Consider the following 18,893-nt stretch of genomic DNA (forward strand, 5'->3'; position numbering starts at 1 on the left):
TGCCAGACTAAAGAAACTCCAGCTCTATTCAGTAGCATACCACCTACTCAGAGGTGATCTGTGCCTGACGTACAAGGCCATGTCCAATCAGGAATTGATGGACATGCTCCACCTCAAAAAATCCAAATCCATCAGAACCACGAGAGCTAAAGATTTAAACCTCAGCACAAATATGAATAGGACATGCTGGAGGGACAGATTCATAACTCAGAGGCTTCCCATACTCTGGAACAGAATCCCAGTTCATGTTAGACAGAGCCCTTCACTGACTCTCTTCAAGAGAAATCTTGACGATTGGATGGGAGATCGTAGGTTTACCCCGGGGGTCATCTCTGTGTCACTACTAGACAGAGGCACAGTAAACTAATTCTATTATGTAAGGGGGTCTTCACTGTGTCACTACTAGACAGAGGCACAATATTCTAAATCTATTCTGTACACTTTTGTACCATTACATGGGGTGGCGAAAGCCACATCACTACGGCTAGCCTTATAAATGCCCCAGGACAGATAGCCTAGTACTAAACTATGAAACTATGAAACTATAAAATCATAGTACCCAATAAAATGTGTGATAAAATGCAGATAAAGTTGATGGTTAAATATAAAGAAATAAAGAAAAATTCCTGCAGGGAATGTTTATAAATAAGATATCCTGAGGAATCCAACTATGACAGAGTAAGGTGGAAAGTGCAAGCTGTGACAAAAAGGCATTGAGAATGTATATGTTCATGTGCTTCAGTGTTTCTCTGACCTTAAAAAGGTATGAAGCATAGGGCGGTGCTTCTGCTAGGGTGTGGCACAGTAGGTAAGCTTGTGTATGATGATTTCCTGAGAGGAAGAAAGACAGTTCTTAGTGCACACAGACCTTTCTTCATATATGCGTTAATGTAAAGCAGTTTAAAGGTGCCATGCACTGTACAAATATATGATTGACAATACTAGTCAGAAGTACAGAGTCTACAAGAAGTAGAATTAAGTAAATACTGTAACATTCAGTTCATTCTCAGATTATCCCCTTCATCTAAAGATTGTAGGGGAGATAGAGACTAACCCAGCACTTGGATGCAAGGAAACTAATCCTGGATACTATGCCAGGCTCTCGCTGGACACAAATGCACATTTTCTCTGTCCCTGAATACAAAAAGTACAGTTGTGTACCTACCATAAATGTAGATGTTCGAGTGTATTCACTGTTGCAGTCATTACACTTGGGTTATCCTGCTGGCAGGCAACCTGCAGTCAGCCCGAGTTCCAAAGTCTTGGTCCGGCGTTGGTTGTTGTTGCTTCTTCCCCGACGTCAGTGTGCCAAGGGTATATAAAATGCAACCAATGCCATTTTCTTCAGTGTTTCTTGCCCCAGATGTCAGGTGCCCCCAAATAGGTAGACAATACATATTGCTAATAAAGACATACAGCAAAATATAAACAATACCTTCAGCTACAAGCAAATACACCACAAAGGTTGTATAGGATAGAAAGATATAGAAAAGTCCCAGCAAAGAAAGTGGGGATGGAGGGTGGGTAACCTGGACTGCAATAGTGAATACACTCGAACATCTACATTTATGGTAGGTACACAACTGTACTATGTTCATCGTGTTTCACTGTTGCAGTCATTACACTTGGGTAGAATCCCAAAGCTGAGGTAGGGTGGCTGGGTCTAAATAGGATTAGGAGTGGCTATGAGGCCCTGCAGAACTGCAGTGGCAAAGTCTGCTCTTGATTTAGAGTAAAGAGGCAAGTGGTAATGCTTGGTAAAAGTATGCACTGAACTCCAAGTTGCAGCTTCCAAAATGTCCTTGGTTGGTACTCCTCTGAGGAAGGCTGCTGACGTGGCAGCTGCCCTGGTAGAGTGTGGTCTAATGTTGTTAGGCACTGGCTTTCCATGTTGTGCATAGCAGAAGCGAATACAGTGTCCTATCCACTTAGAAATAGTCTGCTTTGAGATAGCCTTTCCTTGTGATCCTGCAGCATAAGCTACAAACAGCTGCTCAGTTTTTCTGAATGCTTTTGTTTTATCCAAGTAGAAGCGTAACTGCCTGTGTATGTCCAAAGTGTGTAGAAGTCTCTCCCCTTTATTCTGGGGATTTGGATAGAATGTTGGCAGATGAATGGTTTGGTTAAGAGCCACACTGGATACCACCTTTGGCATAAATGTTGGGTTCGTCCTTAGAGAAACCCTGTCTTGATGAAAAATGATAAAGGTTCAACTGCCATTAAAGCCTGTAGCTCTGAGACTCTTCATGCAGAAGTTATTGCTAGGAGCAGAGCAGTTTTCCATGATAAGAATTTTATATCAGCAGTATTGGCTGGCTCAAAGGGAGGCAAAGTGAGTTTCTCCAAGACAAAGTTGAGGTCCCAAGTAGGTATCGGTGCTCTCCGGGGGGTCTTATGTTTTTAGCCCCTCTGAGGTACTGTCTTAGTAATGGATGAGAGAAAATAGGAGGTTCCATGGTATAATGAGCTGAAATGGCAGAGGCATGGATCTTAATAGATGAAAAGGATAGGCCTTTGTCCAACATCTCAGGTATTGTAAAATCTGAGGGACATTTGGTACAAGTGGGTCAAAGCCTTGTGCCTGGTTCCAGTGGCAGAATCTCTTCCACTTGTCTGCATAAGATTTCCTGGTGCAGGGCCTCCTGGTCTCCAGAATGACATCCATAACAGCTTTAGAGAGAGGTGTGGTCTAACTGTCTATGGTATCTGCCATGCAGCCAGATTTAAGGTTGTGAGTTGGCTGTGCAGGATCTGATTGTTTTGTTGAGTCAGAAGTTGAGGGATTTGAGGTAAAGTCCAGGCTGGGCCTTGAGCCAAGTTCTTTAAGACTGGGTACCAGTGCTGGCGTGGCCAGTCTGGGGCAATCAATATCATATTTGGCCTCTCTTGTCTGACTTTTAGGAGCACCTTGGAGAGGAGAGGCAGTGGTGGGAAGGCATAAACTTTTAGGTTTCTCCAGCTGAATGAAAGAGAATCCACTTTTCATGTTTGTGTGTGATAAACCCTTGTGCAAAATTTTTGAAGTTGGCAGTTAAGAGGGGAGGCAAAAAGATCTATGTCTGGGTATCCCCATTTCTTTGTTATCATGTTGAACACCTGTGGATTTAGTTTCCACTCATGAGGATCCATGAGGTTTCTGCTTAGATTGTTTGCCAGAGTATTTTTCTTTCCTGGCAGGAATTGTGCTTGCAGATGAACTTGATAGGTCAGTGCTGTGTTCCACAAAGTCATATCTTGTCTGCAAAGGGGGTATGAGTGCGTGCCACCTTGCTTGTTTATGTACCACATTACTGTGGTGTTGTCCATCTTTAGTAGTAGTTGTCCTGGATGCAAGTCCTTGAAGGCTGTCAGGGCATTCTGTATAGCTAGCATCTCTTTTTGATTGATGTGAAGATGCATTTGTTCTGCGGACCACTTGCCCTGAATACATTTTCCTGCCATGTGCGCCCCCCAAGCATAATCTGATGCATCTGTTGTCAGTGTTTGCCTGGCTGTGGGTAAAGTGAAAGGCGGTCCCTTGTTGTGGTGACATGCCAGTGCCCACCATCGAAACTCCTGCTGCAGGCAGGGAATAATAGTTATTGTTGCTTCCAGGCTGTGGCAATGTTGAGTCCAAACATTTTTTAGATACCATTGTAACTTTCTCATATGCAGTTTTGCATATGGAATTAGTAGGATGCAGGATGCCATGAACCCCAAACCCTGCAGAATTTTTCTTGCAGGTAGCTGGGTTTTTATTGCCATCATTTGAAAGTAATTTGTCAGTTGCCTTTGCTTGTCTGGCATGAGATAAGCCATCTGGGTAGTTGTATTCAAGCTTGCACCCAGGAATATTATCTCTTGAGAGGGCACTAGTTTTGATTTCTTTTCATTTACTGTGTACCCTAGGCCAACTAGTAATCTTTTTACAAATGTCAGATGCTTTAGAACAATGTCCTTGCTCCCTGCTTGAATAAGGCAGTCGTCCAAATAGGGATATATTTGAATTCCTTTTTGTCTGCAAAATGCAATTACTGGTGCCAGGCATTTTGTGAAGACCCTGGGCTCAGTAGATAAGCCAAAGGGCAGTGCAGAGAATTGGTAATGCATTGTGCCAGCTATGAATCTGAGGTATCTTCTGCAATTTTGTCTGATTGGGACATGCAGGTATGCCTCTTTGAGGTCCAAAGTAACAAGCCAAGCCCTTTTGCCCAGCATGGGTAGAAGTTGCTGCAGTGTCAACATCTTAAATTTTGGAACATCCAGGAAAGTGTTTAGAATAGACAGATCCAGAATGGATCTCCAGGCTTTGTCCTTTCTGGGAACCAAGAAAAGTCTTGAGTAAAATCCTTGTCCCACTTCTTGCTGAGGTACTTTTTGAATAGCTCTCAATTTCATGAGAGCTGTAATCTGTTTTTGTGCCTCTGCCCATTGGTTTTGTGGCAGGTCTGGCATTCCTTTTGACCTTGGAAGGGTGTGAAAGTGGAACCTGTAGCCCTGAGAGACAATATTCAGTACCCATTTGTCCTGGGTGATAATGTGCCAATTTTGTGAGAAAAGTGCTAGCTTTCCCCCTAAAGGTGCTGCCAAGAGATAAGTGCTTGGCTTTTGAAAGGGGGAAGTCATTGGGACTGTTTCCTGTAAGGTAGTGACTTGTCTTCTCCTCCCTTGGGGTAGAAGCATCCCATTGTCTAGGTCTGTAAGGGCCTTGTTGCTGAGATCTGCCTCTTTGAGGCCTGTCTGACACGGGAAAGGACCAATTTTTAGAAGGCCAATTTCTGCTAAATCTAGGAGGCTGTACCTGTAAGAAATCCTTTACTGTCTGCATAGATTTTGCCTTATCCTCCATTTTCTTTAACACCTCTTCTGCCTTAACACCAAACAAGGTATCATGCTGTAAAGGAGCATCCAGTAATTTAGCTTTAACATGATCAGGTAAACTTTGTTATTTAAGCCAGGCATGCCTTCGAATGACAGATCCTGTAACTGCAGCTCTACAAGAAGCCTCTAATGAATCAAAACCACATTGCAGAGTATGTTTTCCCACTTGTTCAGCTGCATGCAATAAATCCTGCATTTCCTTATTGTCAGGACATTCTGAACTTGCAAACATTTTCTGTTTTAACAAAGACATTAAATATTGTTGGTATTTCAGCATATGAAACTGGCAGTTCAAAGCCCTTACTGCTAAAGTTGCAGAAGTGTAAACTTTTTTCCCCCATCTATCCAGTGCTCTGGAATCCCTGTCAGAGGGGACTGGGTTTTTTGCAGTGGAAGCCTTCACCCCTTTGGGACCCTGAGAAATAGTTTCTGGGTCAGCAGCAGGGTTTTTATAAAGAAATTTATGAGAGTCTGAGACGCTATCGTACCTGTCTGGCTTGACTGGGGCTGGGGGTAGAGAATCAGGAGACAAACTAGATTCAGAAAAGACATCATCAACAATATCTAACACAGGGGGAATAGCAAGAGGCCTGTGCTGAGGTAATAAAAGAAAATCTCTGAGCCTTTTCTTTGATTCTGAATAATCCTGTTTTTCCCAATGGAAATGTTCCCTCATGGTGTGCAGGGTTTCCCCAAAAGAGTAATCCTCAGGAGAAGAGGCTGAAGGAATAGACTCTTCAGCATCAGAATCATCATAGGGAGGAAGAGAGTATCCCTGGTCTGAAGAGGAATCAGAGGAAATAGAAACCTGGTCAGAGGATTCATAGTCTGTATCCTGCCTAGGCATTTTATCAGGAGGGGGATGGGAACCCCTGATCAAAGTAATTAAGTCTTCGGCCATTTTGAGCATCTGTTTCTTAGGCATGGATGACTGTCCAGGAGAATGCTGTACTTGTTTCTTTGTCTGTAAAGATGTTTTAGACTTTGCTTTAGCTGCTGTAGTTGACTTGATAGTAAGCTGTGTAGATCTGAAAACACCCTCAGAAGCCAATGCCTGCTCAGCGGCTCCGGACCCATCTGAGGGAATAGTTTCCGTAGGACCAATACCTTGAGTTTCCAGAGGCCTAGATGTCTCCACATGGGAGTCGGAGGTGGCCTGTGGCTCTGAGGTAGTGGGAGTCAGGCACTGCGAAAGCGCCTCACTGAGCACCGGCGAACCGGCGACTGGCCTGAAAGAGGCTTTGTCATCGGTTTTGGGTCTCAGATGCCTGTCCTTTTCCTTGTCTTTGCGCTTTTTATGAATTTCGGTCGTCAGTTGTTCCAACAGCATTATGTAATTAAACCTACGGCCAAAGTAATGCAATGCAAAATCAAACCGACGCTTAATAGTGCGTTTGTTGAATCTAGCACAAAACCGACAAATAGTGACATCGTGGTCAGGGCCTAGGCAAGGAATACAGTAAGAGTGAAAATCCTTATGAGGTATTTGCTTCCCACAAGAAATACAATTGTTAACTTTTACTGACATCGGACTGGAGCAAGAAAAGTTTCCCGAATGGGGTACTTAGCTTTATTGAAGACTTCGGGTCTGAAATTCGATTTTGAAAATCTCAGGAGTCGGCCGACCGGCACTTGCGAACTGCTTTTGCTTCGGGCACCGCGCGGTAAGAAAGACTGAAGAACATGGCGTCGGTTGCATCTTATATACCCCTGGCACACTGACTTCAGGGAAGAAGCGACAACAACCGACGCCGGACCAAGACTTTGGAACTCGGGCCGACTGCGGGTTGCCTGCCAGCAGGATAACCTAAGTGTAATGACTGCAACAGTAAAACACGATGAACATCTATGGATAGTGTAATCTGTTGACAGGGTTCCTAAAATGTTCTGTACACTACACAAACAATTTATGATGCTAGTAAAATGATAGCAAAAACACAATATATTTAAACTGTTTTCAACAAACAGTAAAAGTTGGATAACAATGAATCCCACAATCACAGCAACAAAGTTGTGTTTACGATTTACTTTTGCAAAAACCTACACATAAAATGCCAAAAGGCTTCACTTTGCTTAATTTACATTTAAATGAAATCAAACTTGCAATGCTAGTGAAGCAGTTGCAAGCCTTTGAACACAAAATTTACACTTCAAGGTTATTTTGCGCACATGCACTATTTTTTTAGAAATGTTTCATGCCTATAATTATGGCTCATGACAAGCAAAATTATCATTCCTTTTTTTGGAAAGGAAGACTGCCTTTTCTTCGTCTACAGAAATTAATGAAGAAAATGCAAGATGTTGTGAAACAAATTATTAAAGCAAAGGTGGGCACACCACTAATTCAGAACATGATGTCAACTGTACTATAAAAACTGGGAACATATAGCACTGTATAAATTTGAAAATATGCATATACATATCTTTGGAAAAATAAAGACTAAAACAAACTAAGTACAAAATTCTACAGGTCATATACAACAAGGTAAATGCCTATAATTATAAAAATGTATGACCACATTTATAGTGTGGTGAAGTGAATCACAGCAGAACTGCTTCAGTTTCTTAAAAAAGTTTCCTTTTGCTGATTAAGTCGCACATTTCTCTAGTAATTATATAAAAGTAGATCATGCAGATTTACTTACATACTGCTGAATAATTCCCTGTATGTCTCATCACCTTTGCCTTCAGACATCAAGCTGTCTAGCTTGTCAATCAACTTTGCTTCCACCTGTCAAACAGTATGTACAAATGCAATCTTTTAGTAAATGATCTATATTAGAAAGTCTCTGATTTACTAGTCTAAGAAAGCCTTCAAAATACTAAAAATGAGTCAAGCCAAATATGAATAATTTTCTCTGAAATTCTTCAAAGGAGGCTCACTTATATATTTAATAACCCAGTCTTTGCCCTTCTACAGGAAAAATTCTTCAACTTCAGGCTGAATAAAATCATTTAATATTTTTCCCATTGTATGTCAAAAGAATAAGACATTCAGGCCTGAATCTTTCACAAGCTTATTTTTTATTTATAAACGGATCCCATCATGTGACTTTTTCAACAATATTCTGTTACTATGAAATATTAATAGCAAATTTCACAGATGTCTAAAGCTTCTAGTATCTGTGATATTTCACCATGTGTTAAATCACAGAGAACTGTGTGTGTAACCAGCTAAGCTGTCATTCTTTTACAGTTGGTCACATTCTCTTGGAAGGTATTCACACTCTAACTATAACAAAATTGAAAATTACTTACTTTTTATAGTACATTTGTGTAATTTATTTACCACCAAAGGAGCTCATCAAAGCACAGCCAAAGCACAGTCTCCAGCTGCAGAATAAGAAATGGGCTTTGATTCACCAACATCTGTTCTTGTCCATCCCTCATCCTTTTTTTACCAGTAACCAAGAGTCCCCTTTAAAAAGGCCATCATCTGTCTCACACCAGTAGGCAATGGCTGTGGCATGCTCCACTTAAAGCCAGAATTACTGTATGCTATCTTCAGTTACTTAAATCAAAACATAGACAAAAAAAAAAACAGAGTAACTACATGTCTGTATGCCTGCCCACACATATTGCTCCCAGGTTACCCATGAAATGGGACTGTGTCCAGTGGATCTACATGGTTAACAAATGGGTATAAAAATATTATCTTATTTTCAGGGATATTACACTTAAATTCAAACAAGTCATCATTACATTGTGCTCTGCTCTTGTAAGACCAAACTTTGAGTATAATGCCTCCTTCAGTATGTACTCTACCAGACATTTGCAACAACTGGACTACCCTCAGAGATTTCACACAAAAAGAATACATGGTGTGGAAAACAAGTCCTATGCAGACCACCTGAAAGCCTTGCCTTCATATTCGGTCTCCTAAAGACTGCTGACAGGTGACCTATGGCTTGCCTACAAAACATCCTCTAATCCAGCCTTAATGGACCCAATGAACAACTGTACAACACAAAACATCAGTGACACCTAATACAGAGACCTAAACCTTGCCTACAGCATAAACAGAACATGCTGGAGAGACAGACATGTGCCTCAGAGGCTCCCCCTTCTCTGGGACAGGCTTCCCATCCATGTGAAACAGAATTCATCAATGCACCTATTGGAGCAAAACTTGGATCAGTGGCTGGGATAAATATACCTCTGATCTGGCATATATGTCCCTGTTAGACACAGGAAATAGAATAGTTCAATTACACAGAGAAAGAAATAGAAGTGCTTTCATTTCTTCATCTGATTTTAAATTCATTTTAATAGACTCCATATGCTTTAGCTAAGGTCTTTAAGCCAATAATAGTGATTTAATAGGGTCTATATTAGATAATCGAACTTTCAAAAGGTCGAGTGTCATATGGTCGACACCATATGATCAAATTTTTGAAAGTTTGAACATTTTAACGGAGATCTCTGCACAGTGCGGAATGGGAAGATTTCCCATTTCTGCACTGTAGTGCGATCTCAGAGTTGGTATGTTTAAAGAGCGGGGGGTGTGGTGGGTGCAGCCCCTCACATGTGGGGTGCAAGTGGGCTTGCGCCCCTGCTTAAAATGTTCAGGTAGGTTATTTGTGTAGTTTATTTTTTTTTATTAGATGTTCGAACTTTTAAACGTTCGATCATCTAATATAGACCCTTTCCAATACATAGTCTCACTGCATTTTTGCTGTTTAAGTGGTCTAACTGTTGGTATTAAACCCTAGTTTCATTCTTATGTAATGAGTGCATGTCAAGCAGCTTCAGGACTTGTGATTGTATTAAGCTGGGTTCCAGGAAAGACATGTTCAAGGCTAAGGGTCTAATAGTTTTCCCTGCCTCACACATACATTGTTGTAAATGTGTTCTTAAACTCTTATCATAATCTGACAACCCAAGTTCATCCCTCTCCCCATTTAATGGATATTGACAATACGCACATAAGTACTATTTTGCAAAGTCTTTCCTCTTAAATCACTCACCAGGCTAAAAGGCCTTTGATAAAATTCCTTAATACTGAGTTTACTAATAGTGGTTAAACTGATTTTAGTTTCAAATTAGTGAGTTCTTTTACTATAATTAGTTTACTGGTTCATGACAGTGGCAGAAGAAGGTTTTCAGGCAGTTGTTTTGTACTGAAATTTAAATACTCAGTAGCAAGTCCACTAAAGCATAACTGTAAAACCAAACTCCAAGAAGTTATATTTACACCTGCTCCCCATTGTCATTCCTGTTGGTATCACAGACCAGCACTCCCCTACAACAGCACACCACCCATTCAGGGCTATAACACCTTCCACGTGTTTAGACCAGCCACTGTGCGGGGGGGGGGGGGAGGAATGTGGAGGTGTCTCAATCTATATCTAGAAGAGACTCGCATCAAGGCTGGTAAAGCAGCGTGATGCACTAGAGCTTCTTAATGTCCAAATTACCATCACAAAGGTCCAGTAGTATATATTAGCTAGCTATAGAACTCTCTCTATGACAAAAGAAAGTCAGAACACATATCTACAGGGACAAGAATCACTCAGTAATAAACCCAATACCATTTTCCTAGGTGATCTAAACTATCCAACTATAGACTGGGAACCTACACCACCACAAGTGCACAAGCACAGAGATTCCTGGACTTTCACGATACAAATGCCCTGGAACAAATAATCAGAGTACCCAATGAGGGGATAACCTTACTAATATGAGGGCATCTTGCGCCTTCCCTGGAGTATCTTCACCATATCTGACCATAAAGCAGTCTCCTTTGAAATAAAATTGAAACTATAGATCCCTTCCACCAAAGGTAACCTTAGAAATTTCTTTAAGACAATCTACCTACTCCTGAGTGATACAATGGCAAGCTTCAGAGCACCACCAGACTCAGTTAACTGCACTGAATATGCCGAAATGCACCCCACCACACTGTACCAGCATGTAAACAGCTGCAAAGGTGCAGCTGTACCTCCCCAGAAACAAGTGTAAGGCAAACCCCAGAAACAAACCCACTTGATGGGTCCATAATATCAACAGGCTTTATGATAAAAGGAAAATCATTTTGACCAAAAGTAATTCCCAGAATGTTACAGCCTTTGTCGCTGAAATAAACAACCAAATGCAGAGGCCTTAATAAAATCCACCAAAGATAAGTTTGAGGCTAAAATAGCTACACAGTCATAGATGATCACAAGGTGTGTTTTTAAGTATGTTTTTAATCTCAAAACCACAACACAGCAATGCACTGAGCTCATTGTGAATGATCTAACCTACACTGAAGCTGAAGATATAGCAAACCTACTGGCTGATAAATTTAGCAATGACTTTACCCCTCACTCAACTCCATCTTTACCTCAAGATATATGTGAAACGTGCTCACCTCCAGCTGTTATACAAGAACAAGTCCTAAAAATGCTATCACAGTTTAAAAATACTGCCCTGATGGGTCCTGACCATATCCCTGGGTGCATGTTAAACAGCCACACCCCAAACAACACTGTTCAGTCTCAGCTGCCTTACAGGTTTTGTACCAAGAAAATGGAGAAGAGCTACAGTCATTCCCCTGTATAAGGGAGGATGTTCCACAGACCCAGGCAATTACAGTCTGACCAGCCAGATATGCAAAGCCATGGAAAGACTTATTGCAGCATTAATCAATCAGGACACAGGGAACCTCAAAACACTGCACCCATTACAGTTTGAATACATCAAGGGTAGGTCATACTTACTCAACCTGGAAAATTTTTTGAAAAGGTCACCAAAGCAATAGATGAAGGTGGAACAGTGCACACTGCATACCTTGACCTGGCCAAAGCTTCTGACACATTTCCCAATCAAGCACAGTAAGAAAAGCTAAATAAACTGGGAATAAACTCCTATGTCACCCACTGGATTGCCAACTGGCTCATAGGGTAGATGCATATAAGTAAAATAGGGGACGTTACCGCCACAAATAAATCAGTCACCAGTGGAGTCCACCAGGGTTATGTGCTGGCACCTATCCAGTTTGGCATCTACTTTTCTGAAGTGAAATCCAACAGCAAAGGGTTTCGGTTGACTTAAGTTTGCAGATGACTGCAAACTAGCAGCAACTAGGAGCAGTCAATGAACTCACAAATGACTTAGCTATCCTGTAGGAAGGTTTGTCCCAAATAAATAACTGGTGCCAAAAGCATGGCCTGAAATTAAATGCCAAAAAATGCATTATTATATCCTTTGGGAAGTCAGCTACTCCAAGGAACTACCACATTGACAATACTCCTCTTAGAGTTGACCCAGTTGTTCGGGTTTTGGGAAATTGTGTGTAGAGTGACATAGCCTTTGACCAACATGTGTCTATTATAGTAAGAAAGCCCTTCTATTTTGTACAACTTATAAAAAAAAGTTTTATGTCTAGATCTAGGGGTGTCATTGTCCCCCTTTACTCGCTCTCATTAGGCTAATCATTGAATATAATGCCCCCTTTGGCACGTAACTGTCCAGACACAAGGAAAAACTAGAATGCCCACATAGATAGCTTACTAAAAGGATACAAGGCCTTAACAATGTATCTTACATGGAGAAACTCAAAGCCCTGTCACCATATTTGGCGTCCTACAGACTGATAAGAGGTGACGTGTGTCTGGCATTAAGGGCACCCTCCAACCCAATACTGATGGATTTACTGAACATCAGCAAGTCGAATGGCATCAGAAATACTCAGCTGAGGGATCTAAACCTCTTCTGCAACATCAACTGAATGCTACTGTGGAACATTTCCTCAATTCACATAAAACAAGTTCATCCATCTCTATATTCAAGCACAATTCAGATCTCTGAATGGGAGACAGAATATGTACTGCAGAACTGCCTTCTGTACTACTAATGGATAGAGGCAGCTCCAAAATGCTTTATCCCATGCATGGGTCCCCTCAAATTAACTATGGTATGATCTCAGTTATTCTCATTAAGGATAGTAGACAATTATCAACCATGAGACGGGTAAGGCCAATCTATTACCCAGCGGGATGGGTTATTTTGAGCACAAAAAGGGAAATTAGACAGGCTTAAAATGGCTCTACTAACTGATGAACCTATAGGAAGCATATAAATGCTTGGTCACCCATGCCTAAAATATATACCTACATACGTGTCTATATGTATATGTACTCCCCCCACAAAACCCTTGGGAACCAATACCTCTCAAGTTTTATTTGGAAGTGTGGCTAGGCCTAAAAAGGCCCCTTGGGTTGATAGCCTAGTATTTTACTATGATACTAAGATGCTCTCCAGACCTTGGCAGCGCCTTCATACCTTGTCCATGAAATTCACAAGATCAATACTCACCTTGAACATTTCTGACTTAATTCACAGAACATGGGCACAACTCTTACTCTTCACAAATGTGGATCAAATGACACAGAACTGTGACCCAAGGACTACGTATTGCTGTAGACATCTATAATTGGGTCTAATCTCCCTGCCCCAGTTTTTTGATCCAGAAGTATTGTATCAGCCTTCCAAACAACATTGGACAGGTGTGTTAACCATGCCACCACAGCAATAGCTATTGTCTATGACATTTCTAGCTAGATCTCATCCAGTACTACTGCCTTGTTACACTGAAACTGTTTAATTACTGTAGGACCTTGTCATTATAAAACACTAACTGTCTTCAAAGAGGATTCCTGCAGCAATATAACTAATGGGTAAAATTCTGGACAGTACTCTCTTTGTATGATAGCTATGGTGGTGGAGAGATTTAAAAGTGATCCATTCTATGACTGCTCACAAATCCCTGATTCTAGACAGACCATCAAGTTTACAGTGCTTTGTTGAAAGTATGAACAGAAATCCATGACACGTCCTTACATATATTCAGAACTAACGGGACTTAACAAGTGCATCTGAACTGATAACTGACTGAAAGTAGATTAGGTGCTACACAACAGGAAACAGTTCTTTGTTGCACATACCCTAGCACACAACAGAAGACAGTCTTTGTTGCACATACCCTAGCACACAACAAAAGACAGTCCTTTGTTGCACATACCCTAACACACAACAGGAGAGAGTCCTTTATTGCACATACCCTAGCACACAACAGGAGACAGTTCTTTGTTGCACATACCCTAACACACAACAGGAGAGAGTCCTTTGTTGCACATACCCTAGCACACAACAGGAGACAGTTCTTTGTTGCACATACCCTAGCACACAACAAGAGGCAGTTCTTTGTTGCAAATACCCTAGCACACAACAAGAGACAGTTCTTTGTTGCACATACCCTAGCACACAACAGGAGACAGTCCTTTGTTGCACATACCCTAGCACACAACAAGAGACAGTTCTTTGTTGCACATACCCTAGCACACAACAAGAGACAGTTCTTTGTTGCACATACCCTAGCACACAACAGAAGACAGTCCTTTGTTGCATATACCCTATAGCACACAACAGGAGACAGTCCTTTGTTGCACATACCCTATAGCACACAACAGTGCAATGGGCTTTCTCCTTTGACAACATCAGTTTACCCTCTTCCCTTATATGAAACAAAGATCTGTTCAGTCTGACTAAAGTCCCATGCTTTCATGTTATGAGGCAAATGCTGAGATATATGCAGCCTGTTTAAAAGAACTGAAAAACATAAAGCATCAAGAATGGAATAATTCCAAATTACACCGTCTTTCTGTAAACTGTAACATTTGCACATCACAACTTGCAGCTCTAAAATTCTAGCTGTGTTCACTGCCATCCAGAATAGAGTTTTAGAAGAGATAAATTTCAGGTCAGCAGGGTTAATTGGCTCAGATAGTGAAAGATACTTTCTTTGCCATATAATTCAGATAGCAGACAGGAGAATGTCAGGGCTCAGAGTAATATGTACCCCAGCATACCTCTGAATCTTTTAGAACAACAATTCTGCACAAACTGAAAAAATCATTTAGTTTTTTTTATTTTATGTACTACATAACTGACAAGAAATCTCTTATTACACATGCTGTCCCCCAGATGCACTGTCTGTAGTTTTCAAACACAGTCATAAAAGAAGATTAATTCTACATTATTTCAGAGAACTCCCATCCTTCATTACCCCCCCCCCCCACACACACACACACACACACACACACACACACACACACACACACACACACACACACACACACACACACACACACACACACACTTTCTCATCTATTACTCCTTGTTTTCCCTTTCACCTTGAGGTCATACTACATTCTTAACAAATATCACAACACACCTTATCTTTATTAGCATCTTACCAATTTCCTTTTTTTTTTAAACAAAAAACATTTTTATTAAACTATCACTTACGACATAAGCAATCATACATTTATATAAATGAAAAACCACACCAATACAATCCTAGTTGCAAGCATTTTATATCTCAAACCATACTAACACACTCCCAGTTGCAACCAATATACATCACTTACAATCTACCCAATCATTTTTCAAGTCAAACATTACATAGCTCATTTAAGTCTTGCCTTATTTTAAACCTTACCCTCCCCCTGTATGTATTGTTCCCACAATTTAAATTTTTTTCCTATGTAGTTTGCTCCTACCTTTTTCTGAAGATCTAATTTCCAGTTGTTTTATCTCTATTACTATATTCACTATTTCTAATACAGTTGGTAAAGATTTTAATTTCCATCTTACGAATTTCTTGTTCCATATTTCTTGTTTAAACACTGCTCACAAAGTTTTTACTCTGTTGTTTTATGCTTCATTGTTCTGGCCTGAAGTCAAGCAGAATTCTACTACAGTGCAATGCCCCATCCTCCCATGATAGAGTGTGTATCTCCAGCTGAATCTGCACCTTGTTGTTATCCCCTAAAGCCAAAATGGAGGAAGCACAATGTCTGGATGCCCTCTTTCTCCACATACTTTCCCATACTTTCTATTACATTAAGTTCCTGCTCCTCTCAAAGCATGACTATTCCCCTCTCCAGTAGGTATGCATTTCCAACATCTCCTGTCTTGTTCCACAATTTCCACATCTTTACTGATGTCATACATCACCTATGCACTAATCTCATTTCTTGGTCACAAATCCAAGGAAAATTCTCTATGGACTTTAATACAGGCCATTACCCATAATTCATCCTTTTCTTCACGCGGTCCAATTTTCCACCTCTTCCATAATTCCCTCAAGCCTTCATTCCATCTTGAATTACATTATGTCTTTACAAAAATGCTTTTCTCACCCTTGTCTGTTCATCCTTCCTTCTTCCATTTCCATATTCTTATGTTGTTTTGCCTTCCATATTCATCACAGATCTTAACATCTTTCTTGTGGCTAGTACATATTTTGGCTATTCAACCTTTAGCAGGTTATATTTTTAAACCATATGCTGCAAGGGGTAAACCACTCAAAACAACATGGAAAACACATCAGGGAACAGAAAAAAATAAACGCATGCTTTTCAGGTTTCTGCTTTCATCCATAGGTTATATTTTGACCAAAGACCATGGTTTAAATTTTCTTTTTTTTTTGCTCTTTAACACATTTTGCCTTTGAAATTCTCCTTTTTCATCTTCCTGTTTTTAAGATTCCCCCTATACACTGAAATTCCTTTTATTCCAAATGTTCTTCTCTCAGTTCTCATGTAGTCCCATACCCCCAGCTTCAGAATATTTGCCATTGTAGTAGCCGGCACACATTTTTCCAAATCTGCTACTTACCACCCTCTCCTCAGTCTTCTTCATCTGAGTCTGTCTCAGCCTATTCTTGTCTCATCCACATAATATTATAACATATATTATCACACTGCTGTACTTCAGCTATTCCCCATCATAAGCATATGCCTATAAACACAGAGCACCACACAAAGCACTATATGTTTTATTATATTATTTGTACCTTCTACTGCACTGTTTATTCACTGCACCCCACTTCATTTCCCAAACAGATTTTGTTTTACACCTCCTCCACATCCACTTATTCTTTATAAACTCTCCCCTTCACACAGCCTTTAATAAACTGCATCACAAGCATTCCCTTTTCCTTTTTTTTAATCCACATTGTAAACTCTCTTACCTAGGCATCAGTCCATAGGTTACCAGATGGGTAGTAAAATGGCTGACTGACAGAACCCACCTAGTCAAAATAGGGGAAGCCACCTAAAACACTTGACCCATAATGAGTGGTGTACCCCAGGTATCTGTCTTGGGCCTTTGCTATTTGGGATATACTTTTGTGAGGTGCCGGCCAAAACCAGTGGGCTATGGCTGACCAGGTTTGTAGATGACTGCAAGTTGGGCGATGTCATCAATTCCCCTACTGATGTGGACATCCTCCAAGAGGGTCTCACCCAAACAAATGACTGGTCCCAGAAACATGGCCTCAAACTGAATGCCAAAAAATGCACCATCACCCCCTTTGCAGAGAGTAATGTCCCCACAAATTATCACATTAATAATAAGGTCATAAGCACACAATCAGTTGCGAGGGACTTGGGCACCCAGGTTGATAGCAAAACTGACTTTGGACCACCATACTGCCTCCATTGTACGGAAAGCTTTCTACATGGCCCACCTCATTAGTAAGAGTATCTTATCCAGAGACAAGGTGGTCATAATATCCTTGTATTCTTCCCTTATAAGACCCATTACTGAGTACAATGCCCATTTCGGCATGTACCTCATAAAGCACATGCAACAGCTGGAAAAACCACATAGGTTCCTTACCAGGAGAATCCAGGGCTTCAAATATCTACCCTACACAGACAGGCTGCCTCTACTCAGTGTCCTACAGACTCCTCAGAGGTGACCTCTGTCTGGCATACAAAGTGATCTCAGACCCACCTTCATAGGACTGCTGCATATCCGCAAGTCAAGCTCCACTCAAATAACCTGCATATGCGACTGCAACCTGGTCTGTGACATCAACAGGACTTGGTGGTAGGACAGATTTGTATTCCAGAGACTCCCACTTCTGTGGAATAGACTCCTGCTACCCCTTCTGTGGAACAGACTCCCACTCCACATCAAGCAAAGTACCTCATTAACCCTTTTTAAGCATAACCTGGATAACTGGATGGGGAACAGAAAACACACCCCTGGGATTCCACCTGTGTCCCTACTGGACAGGAGCACCTGGTGTGACTTGTCAGAAAATGGGCTAAATTCTTGGCTAGGCTTGTAAGGGCCTCAGGGACAATAGCCTAGTAACTTCCTATGATCCTATTACTTCATTTACAATCTGTTTCATTTAAGCTGCCATTCCCATTTGTTTTACTTCAGTTGTTTGCAATGTTTTACATGCTTTCACTAAATGATATTTAGGAATACACGGTGTAGCACAGTATGGTAGGTCTCATGACAAAGTGTCCTAATTACTGCAAATATTGTAAACAGTATTGCATTTTGTGCACAAAGTATGCAAGTAGAACTGCCACTGAAAATAAGAAGTATTTCTTTAACAACAGAGAGGAAGTCTTGTTGTAGTAACTAGAGAAGAGGAGCTACCACTCTAAATGAAAATGATGCTTTAAGACTAGAGGGAACATTTGCTGTATAAGCTACAGCATAAAACAATTAATGCTATATAAAAAGGAAGGCTATGGTAAGCCCAAGCAGAGTATTGTTTGCTCTTCTTGGGGTGTGGAAATTTGAAGTTTGGAGCATTATTTCTGGAAGCAAGACAGCAGAGGAAAAGAAGGCCATGAAGAAGACACCAGAAGGAAGATGGGAATGTCTCTGTTATAGGAATGCAGACGTGAGAGGTAATAAGAGGCTCAAGAAGAGACATGCAGAGAGAGACTGTATCACATCTGTACTGGACTGTACTGATGCTATTTGATGTAAACTTTTGTTAAGCCATATGACTTTTGTATTGGGAAGAATCTGCATTCTTATGTCTTACAGAATAAACTACACTGTTTTTTCTAAGATTTGGTTCCCTGCTATCTGTAATATCCCACAATTAACATAGTCTGAGAGTCCTACATCCCCTATAACACAACACCTGACATTCTGAATGATCCCCAACACTAATGGGGAACTTGCCTATGCTGCTAACCTCTCTGCTCACATCCCTGCAAAAGATGTGC

General features: G+C 40.8%; 1 protein-coding gene across 2 annotated transcripts in view; it reads right to left on the bottom strand.

Annotated features, from left to right (window-relative positions):
- The window catches only part of DOCK4 (dedicator of cytokinesis 4), a 3,006,016-nt gene that overhangs the window by 555,034 nt on the left and 2,432,089 nt on the right, over positions 1-18,893 (bottom strand). For both annotated transcript variants that reach the window (XM_044088673.1, XM_044088674.1), the window contains exon 32: positions 7,506-7,591. In XM_044088673.1, coding sequence (XP_043944608.1) covers positions 7,506-7,591 — 86 coding nt within the window. The remainder of the gene's footprint in view (positions 1-7,505; positions 7,592-18,893) is intronic.

This window comes from Protopterus annectens, chromosome 11.part0, assembly GCF_019279795.1.
Source record: "Protopterus annectens isolate FY-2018-M chromosome 11.part0, PAN1.0, whole genome shotgun sequence".
NCBI lineage: Eukaryota > Metazoa > Chordata > Ceratodontiformes > Protopteridae > Protopterus > Protopterus annectens.